Source organism: Hakea prostrata, chromosome 7, assembly GCF_041222555.1.
Source record: "Hakea prostrata isolate BN-2017 chromosome 7, UWA_Hpros_2, whole genome shotgun sequence".
Classification (NCBI taxonomy): Eukaryota; Viridiplantae; Streptophyta; class Magnoliopsida; order Proteales; family Proteaceae; genus Hakea; species Hakea prostrata.
The window spans coordinates 23,085,367-23,100,006 of record NC_142606.1 but is presented as its reverse complement, the minus strand read 5'-3'; the positions used below and the strand labels follow the sequence as shown (position 1 = coordinate 23,100,006).

Genomic DNA, 14,640 nt, shown 5'->3' with positions numbered 1-14,640 from the left:
AAGCTGTAAATTACCCACGTACCTGAGATACTAGAGAATATGTATCCATCTTGACTAAACAGATAAATGATCTGAAGTCTCTCCATTGAATTATACTAAATTACATTAGCAAAACCGATACAATACTAGATATAGGACGATATGTCTCTTAAAATGGTCTAACCGATAGATACAGCCTACTGTGACTGGACCCTTGAACAACTTGTTTTGCTTAATTTTTTCTTGGGGTTATAGTATATATGTGAAATAAGTGGTTGAGATGGAAATCTCGATCACAAGTTTGATCTTTACCATATGCTGTACCGTGGGCATTAATTGCGCAGCACTGAAGCAATTCGCGTGAAAGGGTAGTCGGTGTTTAGAATACTAACCAGAGCTGGTAAAAGACTAAAAGTAGTACGTACGTAGTCCAAGCAAGTGAAAAAAAAAAAAAAAAAAGTAGTAGATGAGAGAGAGAGAGGACATAACGTGGGAGCGGTGTCTTAGGCCGAGGAATCGGAAGTGGGTTGTCGGCGATGTGTAGCTCCATTTTCTGTGGTGGTCAACGGTTCCTGAACCGCAAGTCCCGAGGAATGGTGAAAATTTAAAAACCAGACAACCCAGATCGGGTCCCTGTCTAGATTTCTTCCACGTTACCAACTCTACCAACCTCCAGCTCCATCTCCAGAGAGAGAGAGAGAGAGAGAGAGGTTTGCCAATCAATCACCATTAGAATATTTCTCTGATAGGGACGCATGTTTTCATGCATTGTGCGTTATTTCCAATCAAACTTCGAGCATGAGTTGAGCTCCACTTGGTGGGATTGATTTCCTTGTATACCTGGTGACTGCAGGATCATGGATGGATGCTTATTTCATTTCCGCAGGAAAAGGCCCCGTTTGGGGAAGAACTTCTAGAACATAGTACATTTTTATACATGGGCAAGAGATCGATTTCAAAGAATTTGCCTAATCCCAGCATCAATCTAGGATCAATTAGGACATATATAGAGGCATCTCTGATGCTTAATATTTTTCATTTTAAGGAAAGTTAAGGTAAATTCATACAGTACAATCTGACCATCATTGGAGTCATTCAATTTACAAGCAATTTTCTCTATCAAAAACATACATGTATGCATGTATGTATATCGGCTCCCAATCAAATCAGACTAATAGCAAAAATATGAACTTAGCTTAGGGTAGTACTTCAGGGATAAAATTTTGCTGGTTCCCAACCTGTAGGAGCTATGCTGTTGATTCTCTTTAAATCCTTGTGGTTGAAGCTTTAGTCTTGCTGTCTAGCAAGTGAGTACTTGGAGTCTCGGAGGGTGTTTTGAAAAATCTTGAAACCTGAGAGGATATTTGAGAACCCATAAGAGAATAGTAGTATTTCAAAGGTGGCACTCAACTGGGGGGCAATGGGCTATAAGAACATTTTAATATAGGTGTCCCTAGTGGATATCTTTTTAATTTCCACCCAACTTCTCTTCTACCATACATACCATACAATCACATTCACATGAGACTATATTGTCATTTTCTAACATGGGAATGCTTTGTGAATGTGGGTCTCAGTATGACTGTATGGGTAGAGGGACAAGCTGGGTGGAGAGAATCTAGAGTACTCATTCGTTGCAACAAAGTCTTTTATTGGTTCAATTAATTGCTACTTATTAATTTATAAGTAGCAATTTATTGGTTCTTTGATTCTTTCATTGGTTCATTGGTCCAATTAATTTATATATTTCATTTAGTGGCTACTTATTGTTTTTTATATTTAAAGAAAATGCTTTGCAACATTAAAATTTATCTCAGGGTTTTTACAAATCTGTCGTTGCATGGTGTATGACAAAATTTGGTTTGAACTTTCTTAGTTCTATTACATTGTTTTGTTTTTGTACCGGACTTTGAAGATTACATTGTTATGTGTGAACAAAATAACTTATTTTCTAAGGTTACCTGATTAAACTCTAAAATATATACCTAATGTTTTCTTATAAAGTTATTGTAAAATTCGGGAATTTTTTCTCAGGTTTTTGGGTGAGAGCTTTTATACCGCCAATTCAGCAAGTAGTAGAAAGATATTATTGTGATCTTATTCAGTAAAAAAAATTTTCTTTTTCAATGCACATAGCACATTGTATTGTTGGGTGAATCACATTAAATCTTTGTATTGCTTTCGATTTATTTATGTTTTTGTTCATGATTCCTTGATGTTCATTTTAACATATCATACTAGTAGGTATTATTCCTTCCCCAAGATCCCCCACTCCTAGTAGGTATAAAGAGAAAGAAAAAGAGAAAAGAAAAACATAGTAGGTTTAGCCGGACTTGAAAAACCACCATAACATCCTAGGATTCACAAATTAACTATTATTAGTTCCAGTATTCTTCTGACATATTTGTAATGCTCTCTCTAAATGGATTCCCATTCACTATGGATGGAAGGAAACTCGATCAGACAGTAAATGGTATGTATAACTATTGATCATACCCTTCCATGCCCATTTGCATGGGTGATACGATTACAATGAATCTAACATTAAGTGGCTTTGGGACTGGGAGGGCAAGAGTAAGGAGAGACCACTTTTTTTTTGCAATCTTATTTCTCAATATATCTAGGAGAAAAACAACAATTCTATCTTAAAATGGGAATTATGATCTCCAGAAGTGTTTCTGAACAAAGCTCAATGTGTGTTCAATGAAATTTGGGATTCACATATTACTATATTAGTCACCTTCTACCACCCTGCTTACTTGCATGCCATTGCAAGAACCATTATAGGAGCCTCTTGTGAAAGGCTATAATATGAAGCTTGCTTATGATGCGTCTCTACACTCCAATAGCTCTAATTGAGATCTTTGGTTTATGTTATGTGATAACTATGGCAGACCAAGACCAATACCTGCTACTTCTGAACAAGCCATGTTCTGAAATATTTTTATCAGTGAATCAGTGAAAATTCAAACAAGCATCCTTCAAGTTAAAAGAAAATTTTTGGGATCATTTCTACTTCGGGGCTTAAATGTGCTCGAATTGCCTTTTTCTTATGTTGGCTATTTTTCAGGAAACACATCTTTGTTCAAAATTTCGATGAAATGATTGATTATGTGCTCTAAACTGTTTGGAGTAGGTCATGGTTTGCTATCTTGGGCATCTTTAGTATAGAGACATTTTGATTACACCAAAAAATAAAAGGTGTAGAGATCCACATTTTGGTCCTCTCCTTCAAAGTTGTGTCTAGCTTCATCTATTTCTATATATTTAGTCTCTCAAAAGGTTGAGATGGGTGAAAAACCGACTAAGATTCTATCAATTCTTCTTCATCATAGTCAAAAACCATCTCTACTCAACTTTGAACATAACCTTCAGGTGAACCATGTAAATCTTGTCTTGTGTATAATTTTTTCCGTTGCTTTGCTAATGGTACCCAATCTTATCAATGCTCGCATCAATTCCTCAAGAAGGTGTAATCTTTGATGGACAGGACACTAGGACTAATTAGTCAATTCTCTACTCTCTTTTTTTTAGGTATATAGACAAGGTCAAAGACCCAAAAGAGAGAAACTAAAGCTCAATGAAGGCTGGACACCAGATCTACTTGAAGATGTTCTCTAACTCCCGAAGGGATCTGAAGGGATCTGAAAAGAATGACGATGATTTGGGTAGTACAACTTTTTAATTTAAAATGCCTCTGCAATACATGTTCTTGTCAATAAAGATTATATTATCAAAAAACCGATTGAACTTTTCTTGACTCAATTTGATTTGAAAGAGTTGGGTTTTGTTAGAATCATTTTGTTTTACAACCATTTTCACAATACATTCCTCTCCATGCACGCCACATATGATTTGTTAATTTTACAGGTCCACGATATATGTATTATATAGCATTAAAAATTGAATCCAGATGTCATAAGAGTTAAATTGGAAATTCTCATTTTTTCAATTAGTTATCAGGGGAATAAATTATAATAAACAAGAATTTAAATTAATAGAATGTTGAATATAACAGCCTCAATACAGCTTCACCTCCTTCTAGAAAAAGAAAAAGAAAAAAAAATACTGCTTCACCTCCCACGTTTAGGAAAAAAATTGGAGGATTGAAGAAGGAAAAGACATTATTTGCTAAAATACAATATAACTAGTTCATTACATTATTAGTGAAGCAACTTAGTCCCAAATTAAAAAAAAAAAAAATTCTTCTAATAAATAAATAAAAAAAGTAAAGAACTTTATATGCACCCTGTCAAAGAACACGCTAAACACAATGCACCCTTTTAGAGGATCATATTTTGACGGTGTGCATTTTAGAGAGACTTTCATTTTTTTAGCATCAAAATTTGAATATTAGATTTAAGATTACTTCTTATTATTGGATTGGCATTTATGCTAATGTGATGTATTCACAATACAAAAAACATACAATAAGCACACAAATTGTGGAATTTTTTTTTCTTTCTTTCCGCTAGAAAGTCATTTTATTTTAGTAAGAGAAAAGGGAGAAAAAAGGGGAGAGAGATATTAGGTTAGACACTCATCATCTACAACTACAACCCAGAAGCATACAGCCACTGCCTTCGCCTAAAACCCAACTTCTAGATCCCTTTGTTAGCTTCATTTGTGCCGTGGTCTACCTGTGGCATCGATCTCCAAGTTATGTATTCAGCTAGGCTACCTCTCCATCGCAGACACATACAACTCTCTTGCGACCGATTGTCAATGGAACCACCATCAATTTTCAAACTGTGGAAGTTGACAAGCTTGGTCTCCCTAATTAGCTTGGTTCGTGGTATTTTTTATCAAAATATTTTGACTGTTTCAACTTGATTCCAGACCAAACCAACATTTTCTTTTCCATTAGAAAAGACCATAGCATGGTATCAATTGTATAGAGGTCTAGAGAGCTAGGCTCTCTGAAACACAAACCACACAATCAAATATAGAAATAGGAGCTGGAGAGACCCCAACAACTTTACAACACATCAACAGCTTGTCTCTTAGTAACAACTCGGACCAGCAGTCCATTTCCCACTTCCCTGAAGGTTTCAAAATTTCTTAAGAAGCTTTGGTTTTTCTTTCTTTTCTCTTTGTGTCTGGTTGTTGTATGGTTGTATGGATGGAATCACGGAGCAGAAACAAAAAGAAAGAAAAAACGTTTACTTGGACAAAGTCTCTTGCCTTTGTGATGATTCCGTTTTAATAAAGTAAGTGAAGCTGCTCTTGTTTTTAAAATTGAAAGAGACAACCTTGCTTGAAAGCCACCTGCCACCTTCTAGTTTCCCACCCACCAGAAACACCTATAACTAATATTACTCATTTTCAGGTTGTGGGTGGAGCCTCCTATTTCCTTCCCTCTAAGTCTTTAGAATCATTTCTTTATTGAAATTTTCTTCTTCTTTTTTTTCGAATTTTGTTTTGCTTGTACCAAAAATACAACTTCAGCTGGTATTGTTATATATATTATACCTAATACTAATATTGGATGGTTTTACTTTTACCTCTCAAAATCATTTCTTCTTACGTACTATTGTTAGTATAAAATTAAGGACATACGTTTGGCTTTAATGGTTGAAATCCGTGATTTGCCCTATACGTCAACATCAGATAGACCTAAATTTTTAACCCTAAAGGAAACTTAACGTTGACTATCTAGCTCGACTCAACCCAGTAAGATCATTTTTATTAAATGTTCAACAACAATATGGAATTATGAATTATTTTATTACTGTAGTTAAAGGTTAAGATTGAATTTTTTATGGGGTCAAAGGTTAAACTAGGATATCTGAGGTCATGATTACATTTTTTAGAAGCTTAATTGACACAACTCAATCGTATTACTATCTTAACTAAGATGATTTGAATTATCAACAATTGAGAATCATGCTCTTCATGTTCGATAAAAAGATTGCATGCGCCTTACAAATTTGTATACATGCGATGAACAATAAATGACCTTGAATTAAAATTCAAAACTATTATATATCCGACAACCTATTGGACAAATGATTTGATGTTCTCCGAGTAAAAAACCTTGCATTTACATAACGAAACTCTATCATATATTTAAATAATTATGTAACAATATTATTGAAAGATACATAATCTAATTAAATATGTATAAACTACCCTAATGAATCTCAGTTCCACCCAATATGAGGATAAAACGGCTATATGTATGAAGCTTGTTTAATCCATAAGATCCCCCAACCCCCCCCCCCCCCCCCCCCACAAACCCGAAAAAAAAAAAAAAAAAAAAAAAAAAAAAACCACAGTTCTCTGAAGGTTCCACACTACGGTCCCCATTCTGAATCCATCTCTCTCTCACCGCGTCTCCAACCCCTTAAATATAAAAAATTCTAAAAATTAATTAAAAGAAAATTAGAAAACAATCAAAAAGTGAAAACCCATCAAACTCCTCAGGAGCGTGTGCACCAACTATAAATGTATAAGCAGAGCAGCACAACAGCCAAAATCATCAGCACCTCAACATCAACCAAATAGCTTAACTTCCATATCACAGTTTGAAGTTTCTGCAATCTTCCTTCTTCCGGAACCCATCACCACACTTGTCCGTTAAGAAAACTAGCTTGTAGAGAAAGCTGCTGTTTTTGAGTTAAGTCGTACCTGAGAGTACAAGCCAGAGATGGGTAAGAAGAAAACTGCTTTTGGGCGCAGAGCATGGACTCTACTTAGGTTTGCTTTTCTGTGGGCAAGGAAAGGTGGAGTGTTCAGAACTAAACTGATGATGGATCTTCGTCTCCTCACAAGCCACATCAAGCAAGGTCTCCGCCATAATCCTTCCCCAGATCTTATCCATTACAGGGAACGTCAGTTCTCTTTTGATGACACCCCTGTTTTTCACTTCAAGATGCAACGCCCTGCTTCCATGAGATTTCGCATTCCATGTCTTAATGCTCCCTCTGTTGATTTTGATTTGGATGATGATTTCCTGTTCAATGAAAATCAACACGACAATGGTAGGAAGAGTTTCCTGCTGAGTGGAAGAGAAGAAGAAAAATTTGAAGATTGTGATTCTGGAGATGATGGACAGAAGAGCTCTCCCGCAGTCTCATGCCGGGAAGAATTAGAAGATGACGAAGAAGAAGAAGAAGAAGGTAGGAGGAGAGATTGACGTAAGAGCGGAGGAGTTCATTGCCAGGTTCTACAAGCAAATGAAGCTTCAAAGACAGATTTCCTATATCCAGTACGACAACAAATGAGATTCTTCAACAACTCAATACATCCCCTGTTTTTTGTTAATTAATTTCCAAGTTTACTCAATTGGTTCCCTTGAATCCATTCTTTCATTCTTTCATTCTTTCATTCTTTCTTTCCGTAATTCAAAAAACCAAAAAAGAGTTGAGAAGCTATATCTGGCGATGTTGTAAATACTGAAATGAGGACTTTCAGATTGGAATAGATTGCTAATGCTCTTCTGTGTTATTTTCTAATGAGAATAAGCTTCAATTCGCTTGTATTTGAATTGGTAATTGATAGGTTTCCTCTTTTTTACCGTAAAAAAAAGGGGCAATTGGTAGAACTGCCAGCACTCTGGATTGAAATCTGGATTCCTGGGTTGAATCTCTCCCGTTATTTAGCAGACATTGTGTCATATAGATTTTATTTCTCTTATGTTAAGCTAGCTGTGTTGATCGATCTAGTATCTTCGCTTTTGGTACTTAAGCGCATGATCCAAACTATTCTCCCCCCTTCCCTTCTCTTAAATCTATGACCCAGATTCTTATGATTCATATGATTGGATTGAGGAAAATTACTCACTCAAAGTAAACATGGAGATACAACAAATTGACAGGTTGCCTCGTAGAGACCACTCTTAAGTCTTCACATTTTATTATTCCCATTTCATTTGGGTTAGTTGAAACTTCTCTCAAGAGGCTTTGGATTTTCCATTCTCTTTGTCCCTTCTTGTTGGTATAGGGTTGTATGTAGGGATGTCAACTGTGCGGTTTAGAGCAGTTTCGGGTTGAGTTTAATGGTTTTGAGTTCAAATACATCCAATCCAAACACGGCTCGTTAGTAAAATAATGATTTCGGGCCAGTTTCAATTTAGTGCGGTTTGGGTTCGAGCTAACTGTCTATACTCAGGTTAACTATCGGTTTGGTATAACAATTTGTTGTATGCAAGAAAAAGAACAAGAAGAAATAGTTGAGTATCTTGCAACAAGAGCCAAAATTCTATAGAAAACAAAATTGTTATTGATCAATTCCCATTAAAAAATGAAATATCATTCAACATTGTAAAAATTCCACCCACTTTATAGAAATCAAGAACTCAGATATTAGGTAGTAATACAGAAACGTAAGTTCATTCCTCAAGTTCCAACGGACAATCCTCTTGAAACAAATCTTCAAATTAAAAATCCTTTTAAATTCCAACATGTGCTATGATTGATTGTCTTTAAATTGAATTATTGTTTTGTGAGAATGTTGATTTTTTTTCTTTTTATGAAATTAGTCTATTTTTTTTTGTTGGTATTTAGCTTGGTATGCAAAGAAACACCTCTGGATTAGATAAATATTTACTTAAATTAAACAAACATGGTACATTTGATTGGACATTCATACTTAATCCTTCTAATTGTCCTTTACAAGTACTAGAAGATTATTTGATCTTTGAATTCATACTCAATTTTTCTCATAGTCTATACTACCTAGTGGTAATATGATGATTCAAACAATATTTAATGTAAAAACTATAAAATGGGTTGTAAAACGGTTTATAACGGGTTGTGGTTTGGGTTTCGGTTGATGCAAGCTCTGCCACCCTCAACCCAAACACAGCCCATTAATGTTAGATCCACGGTGATTCGAGCTATAACGGGCTAGTATAGTTTAGTTTTACCAGTTTGAACTACAAATTGAAACCCACGGAAAAGTGAACATTTAAATAATAATCAAATTTAATTCTATGTGTCGTGGTTGGTGAGAAAAGGGCAAAAGCCACCTTCCACCTAAAACCATCAACCAATAATAGCGTTGAATTCGTGTTGCATGTGGGGCTCACTCTTGCTTCTCCTAGAAGTTAAGGCCTGTCAATCAGTTTTTTTATTTATGTATTTATTTTATTTTTTTTTAAACCCATTTCTTTCATTCAACAGGCAAAGGGAAGTTTAACCCCCCAGAAAATAATAATAAAATAACATGCAAAGGGAAGGCTAACATAGTTGGGACTAAAAGTGTTAATTTGTAGTCCGAAGTGTTAAAATCGAACTGAACCGGCCCGTTATAGCCTGAACCGAACTTTAATGGATTGTGTTTTGGGCTGAGGGTGGTGGAGCTCGCACCAACCCGAAACTGAACCGCAACCCGTTATAACTTATTTTGTAATTTTACATTAAATAGTATTTGAATTATTATATTACCACTAGGTAGTTGGTATAGACAATTTAAAAAAAAATATGAAATCAAAGATCAAATAGTCATTCTACTACTTAATATCTAGGTTCTTGATTTCTATAGAATGGGTGAGTATTTTTTAATGGAAATTGACCAATAGTAATTTTGCTTTTCATAGAATTTTGGATTTTGTTGTAGGATGCTGAATTGTTTTTGCTTTTTTTTTTCTTGCACAACATAAACCGTCAGTCAATCCGAATCTAAACCGTTAGTTAAACCGTTAGTACCCAAACCGCACCAAACCGCACCAAAGTGTCCTGAAACCGGCCCGAAACCGTTATTTTACTAATGGGCCGTGTTTGGGTTAGGTGTTTTTCGATCCTAAACCATTAAGCCCAGCTCAAAACCCCTCCAAACCACACTGTTGACACCCCTACTTCCATCCACCCCTGCACTCTGAATGGGTTGCCGTGGTACCACGGACAACTCACATGTTGCCTACCCAAGGGAGGTGGGGGGCCAAGATGAGTGGAAGGCCTTCCTAGGTGGAGGAGCTGGGGACAGCTCTATCAATTTTGGTTCATCTAAATGTTTTACAAGTAGTGGGAGAAGAGTGTAGCTCATTGGCTCAACATCCTCAAGGGTGCCATTTATAATTTTTCTATCACATAAGAGGGAGAGCGGAGACCCATCTTCGAAAACTACACCGAAAAGGTGAATTCTTTTAAGTATATGAGAATAGTATCAAAACACTAGGCTTGGGAGTTGAGAAACGTACCCATATGGAATCCCATCTCTTAAGATCTTCGTTATATAGTTAAGGTTAAGATAGCTTAAGTAAAGGCCTTCACCTCAAATTTTTGCTTTCTGATTTATTTTTGGACATTTTTGGAAAGCATTAAGATATCTTTACTTTGAAAATGACTAACCTAGTCCTTTCTTAACTTTCAAGGCCAAAACCGTGAATGAAAAATAGAAATAACTTGAAGGATCTAATGAGAATCTAAAATGAAGCATCATTACAATTGCAAAAGTTCGATTTTTCATCATACATTTCCATTGAGAACATTTTCGTGCGAGAATCTATAATCTCAAGCTCGACTTCAGTGTTGTGCAATTAATTCGAAGAACAGTTGAAATCGAGATTTTGATGGAGATTTCAATCTCGATCTCGGCTCATTAATTATGCAACATCCAAGCAATTTTCCTGTTAAATCATAATATGTAATATTTGCATGACTCAATCAAAGTAATCTCTCCTGTCAAATCATGATATATAATAGGGATAATTACTATTGCCCCCTTATACTTTGGTTTTATTACTAATCAAATCCCATTTTTTGTGAAATTACTATTGCCCCCTCATTTCTAAAGGTGTTAAGTGGTTGTTAACATCAAATATGAAATGTTTATTTTGCCCTTAAAATTAAGAGGTAAAAAAATATGGCATTACCCTCATTTATAGAAACTATATTGCATGTCAATTATATCCATAAAATCTTATATTTTAGAATTAGTTTTGAATTTGGTGGGACCACATACTTATGATTGTTGAAATTTTCACATTTCACTTAAATTTTTCATAATCACCATGATGGAAGTTTTACAAACAAATTAGCATATAAGATCTAATTGATAAAAAATTTGGTAACATACATAATGATCAACATATATTAGGTGAGTTTTAATTTTCAGCTTTGAATTAAATTTGATATTTCTAAATATTTTAGTTTCTATTTAATTACATCTTTCCTTTATTTGGTGATTTATTTTTAGAGAAAAAAATCACATCTTTCTTTTATTTGATAGTTTCATTTTAAAAAAAAGAAAAGTGAAATTAAAGTTAATTTTTTTTTCTATTAAAGGTAGTATTATAACTTGAAAAAAGAACAAATAAGTAAAAAGATAATTGCGATGTTATTTTTGGGATTTTGAAAAAATATATAGATGCCACATCATCAGTAAACTGATGGAGCTTAATGGTAGGGGACATTAGTAATTGTTGACAAAGTTAAAGATTAGAATAGTAATTTTAAAAAGTACAAGGGATAAAGTAGTAATAAAATCAAAGTGCAAAGGCAACAATAATTATCCTTATATAATATTTAGAAAATGATAGGTAAGGAAATCACGGAACTGCGCAAGAAATCGTATAAGATATAACTACGCAAATACCACGGTTAACACCATCTTTCTCGAAGGTACCACGAATTCACATCCTTACTCCTCTCTCTCTCTAGCGGTCCCCACTCCTTATTCACCAAACCACGCCTTTCTCTCTCTCTCTCTCTCCGCGTTACCAACTGGAAAAAGCAAGGAACTCCACACTCGACACTCCAATGGAGTGCGTTTGTGTGCAAGGACTATAAATATACAAGTAGAATTACAGCCATTATCATCTCTACCTCACAATATCAGCATATCATCAAATAGCTTAAGTTCACCATCTGGGTACAATCAGATTCAAGAGCGAACAACCAATTACAACTACCAGACAAGAAGAAGAAGAAGAAGAAGAAGAAGAGATGGGCAAGAAGAATACAGCTTTCGGGCGTAGAGCTTGGAAGCTATTACGTCTAGCATTTCTGTGGGCGAGGAAAGGTGGAGTATTCAGAAGTAAACTGATGATGGATCTCCGCCTCCTCACAAGCCATATCAAGGAAGGCCTCCGCCGCAACACCTCCTCCGATCGCATTCATTACATGGAACGCCAGTTCTCCTTTGACGACACCCCAATCTTTCACTTCAAGACTCAACGTTCGGCTTCAATGAGATTCCGCATTCCCTGTCTCAACCCTTCTCCTGTTGATTTCGATGACGATCTCCTATTCAACAATAATAATCAATACGACAATGGTAGAAAGTGTCTCTTATTGCTCTGTGATAAAGACGAAGAGGGAAATGAAGAAGCATACGACAATGGATGGAAGAGCTCTGAGGTGTTCTCATGCCAGGAAGACCTATTAGAAGATGAAGATGAAGAAGAAGAAGGAGGGATTGATTTGAAAGCTGAAGCGTTCATTGCCCAGTTCTACCAGCATTTGAAGCTGCAGAGACAGATTTCCTATATTCAGTATAATGATTTGCTTAACAGAGGGACAAATTGATACTGCTATGCTTTACAGGATATATTACACTTAATTTTCATTCCCTCAGAGTTCATTCATTCTCTCGTAGAAATTTTTGGTGAAAATCGTAGTCAAAATCAGCATTGTTGCTTAATTGTCGATGCAGCTTTCGATCTAAATTTCTCATACTAATGAATTACAAGAACAAAAAAAATCTTTCGTAAACCATGAGCTGAACTCTCAATTAATTGCCAAGAATAATAAAAGATCAACTAAATCGATGGTGCATCATCCTGTATATTAATGCATAGCAAAAAGATCGATTCAAATCTCTTACATATTGTTGTAATTTTCATAGTTTTATTTGAAAATTCAAACAATTTATTTTCCTAGAGGTTGAGTCTTTTCTTAAAAGACACCTAAATGGCCAATAGGTGTCTTTGCTAACAAACATGCCTTAAGGGTAGAGGTTTGTTCTTTGGGAGACAACCTTTAGTAGTGTCTCTTACTCTTCTATATAAAGGTGGGATATGTTTTGTTTATGATTGCGCAAAAACGTGTTTTTTGAGAAGCATTAGTTTTTTTTAAATTGTGTCATTGGGAACGAATTGGTGAATGTAGCTTTACGGATCCCTTAGTCCATCAATCACGGAGTGCACCGTCTAAGATGGAGGGGTTGTCTGATCTTGGGGGTGAAAACGCAGTCAAGACCCACGTGCACTATTTGGGGCGTTTAAATACCTTAAAGAAAGTGTCGGACATTACCAACACGTTTCAACTCCGTCAATTTTTGTGTATCACTAGATGGATATGCATAACCATGTTTTATCAAGGAGATCATTAATGACAGATAAGTACTTATACTTGCATTTTGTTCTATTTCACTTTATCTTATACGATTGCTTGTGACATTATATTCCAACAGTTTAAGGTATTTAAACTATCGTATAAGGTATGGTGTATGACTATGGAACGATCAAACGCAGATGTGTTCCAGTCGTTACTGATAGAGAATAAAACCATTCAAAGAGTTGCGACTGTTAGGATTCATCTATCTCTTTTGTTATTGTGGTTTCTTTCTATATTTTGTCTTTCTCAAAGGCTTGCATCATCTCTCATTAATGTGCAAGATGTTGTTGGTTTGTTGCATGTGGCACTTGAGTTTCTGAATGAGTGAGCAGGAAGCATTTTCTACCTCCTAGTCTAAGGTTTTTCATTCTTCACATTTGCAAGGGCTTTGCTTCTTTAGCCTTTGGATGCAGTATATAGGCATTTGTTTATATGCCTTCGTTGTTCTTATTCAGACTAGCAATTACAATGGTGATTTGACTGCTTCGTCAATGAATGGTGCCATTATTAAGTTTTAATGTTGCAGGTTCTTGAAAAAGAAGAACGAATTCTGGGTATGCTATAAGTGGCTTCTCTTTGTCAATACCAATTGCATCTACCTTATACCGAATAGCCTATATCCTTGAGAATATGGAAGTCCACAAAACACTTTCATTCCAGGGCTTATTTGATTTTATTGTTTTATCTGAGAAGTGTACACTTGGACTGCTGACTATGAATTTTCACTATCTGCTTTTCATTGCTGTATTCTTTTACCTTGTCCCAAAGAGGAGTGGAAAAGAATACTTAAGATGTCACTAAATTGTGGGTGTTTATGAGTTCAATTGAGTTCGACTGATTAGGATATCACTTGTTTCAAAAGGGACAATGATACAATGATATAATGAAAAAATATGAAACGCCGTCTGTGGGAATCGAACCCACGACCACGTGGTTAAAAGCCACGCGCTCTACCAGCTGAGCTAAGATGGCCAACTAAATCTACCTAATCAGGGCCCAACCGGGTTCGAACCGGTGACCTCTTGATCTGCAGTCAAATGCTCTACCACTGAGCTATGGACCCCGAGTTATGAACATATCCCATGTTGATCTACAAAGAAAGCAAGGAGCGTATAGATCTGAATAACCTCAAATCTTAATCTTCTCTCAAGTAATGTTCTTTCACAAACCAATGTACTAGGCAAAACTAACTTGAGTCAATAACAATAACGCAACCATTATTCTTCAAGTTGAAGTTAAATTTCTAAAACTAAAATGAACAAATCACTAATTTAGGGAAAAATATATAAAACTCAGGATATTGAGGGTGAACTCAAAAGATTTAAGCTGCTTGATGGAGGGACCCCTTCAATTCAGTAGAGCTAGAGACCCCTCTGGCCAT

General features: G+C 35.6%; 2 protein-coding genes and 2 non-coding genes across 4 annotated transcripts; 2 read left to right on the top strand and 2 right to left on the bottom strand.

The window, feature by feature from the left end:
- Positions 1–6,628: 6,628 nt before the first annotated feature.
- LOC149010645 (uncharacterized) lies at positions 6,629–7,117 on the top strand. The gene has a single exon (XM_089162466.1). The coding sequence runs from the start codon at positions 6,629–6,631 to the stop codon at positions 7,115–7,117; it is 489 nt and encodes a 162-aa protein (XP_089018592.1).
- A 4,750-nt stretch (positions 7,118–11,867) lies between these two features.
- On the top strand, positions 11,868–12,449 carry LOC149010644 (uncharacterized). Its single transcript, XM_089162465.1, has one exon. The coding sequence runs from the start codon at positions 11,868–11,870 to the stop codon at positions 12,447–12,449; it is 582 nt and encodes a 193-aa protein (XP_089018591.1).
- Positions 12,450–14,158: 1,709 nt separating this feature from the next.
- Positions 14,159–14,231, bottom strand: TRNAK-UUU (transfer RNA lysine (anticodon UUU)). Its single transcript has one exon. It is a non-coding gene; the product is annotated as a tRNA-Lys (tRNA).
- Positions 14,232–14,250: 19 nt separating this feature from the next.
- Positions 14,251–14,322, bottom strand: TRNAC-GCA (transfer RNA cysteine (anticodon GCA)). Its single transcript has one exon. It is a non-coding gene; the product is annotated as a tRNA-Cys (tRNA).
- Positions 14,323–14,640: the final 318 nt, after the last annotated feature.

What these genes read in the sequence shown, in the direction of transcription:
- LOC149010645 (XM_089162466.1), top strand. Translation starts at nt 6,629, where the DNA reads ATGGGTAAGAAGAAAACTGCTTTTGGGCGCAGAGCATGGACTCTACTT.
- LOC149010644 (XM_089162465.1), top strand. Translation starts at nt 11,868, where the DNA reads ATGGGCAAGAAGAATACAGCTTTCGGGCGTAGAGCTTGGAAGCTATTA.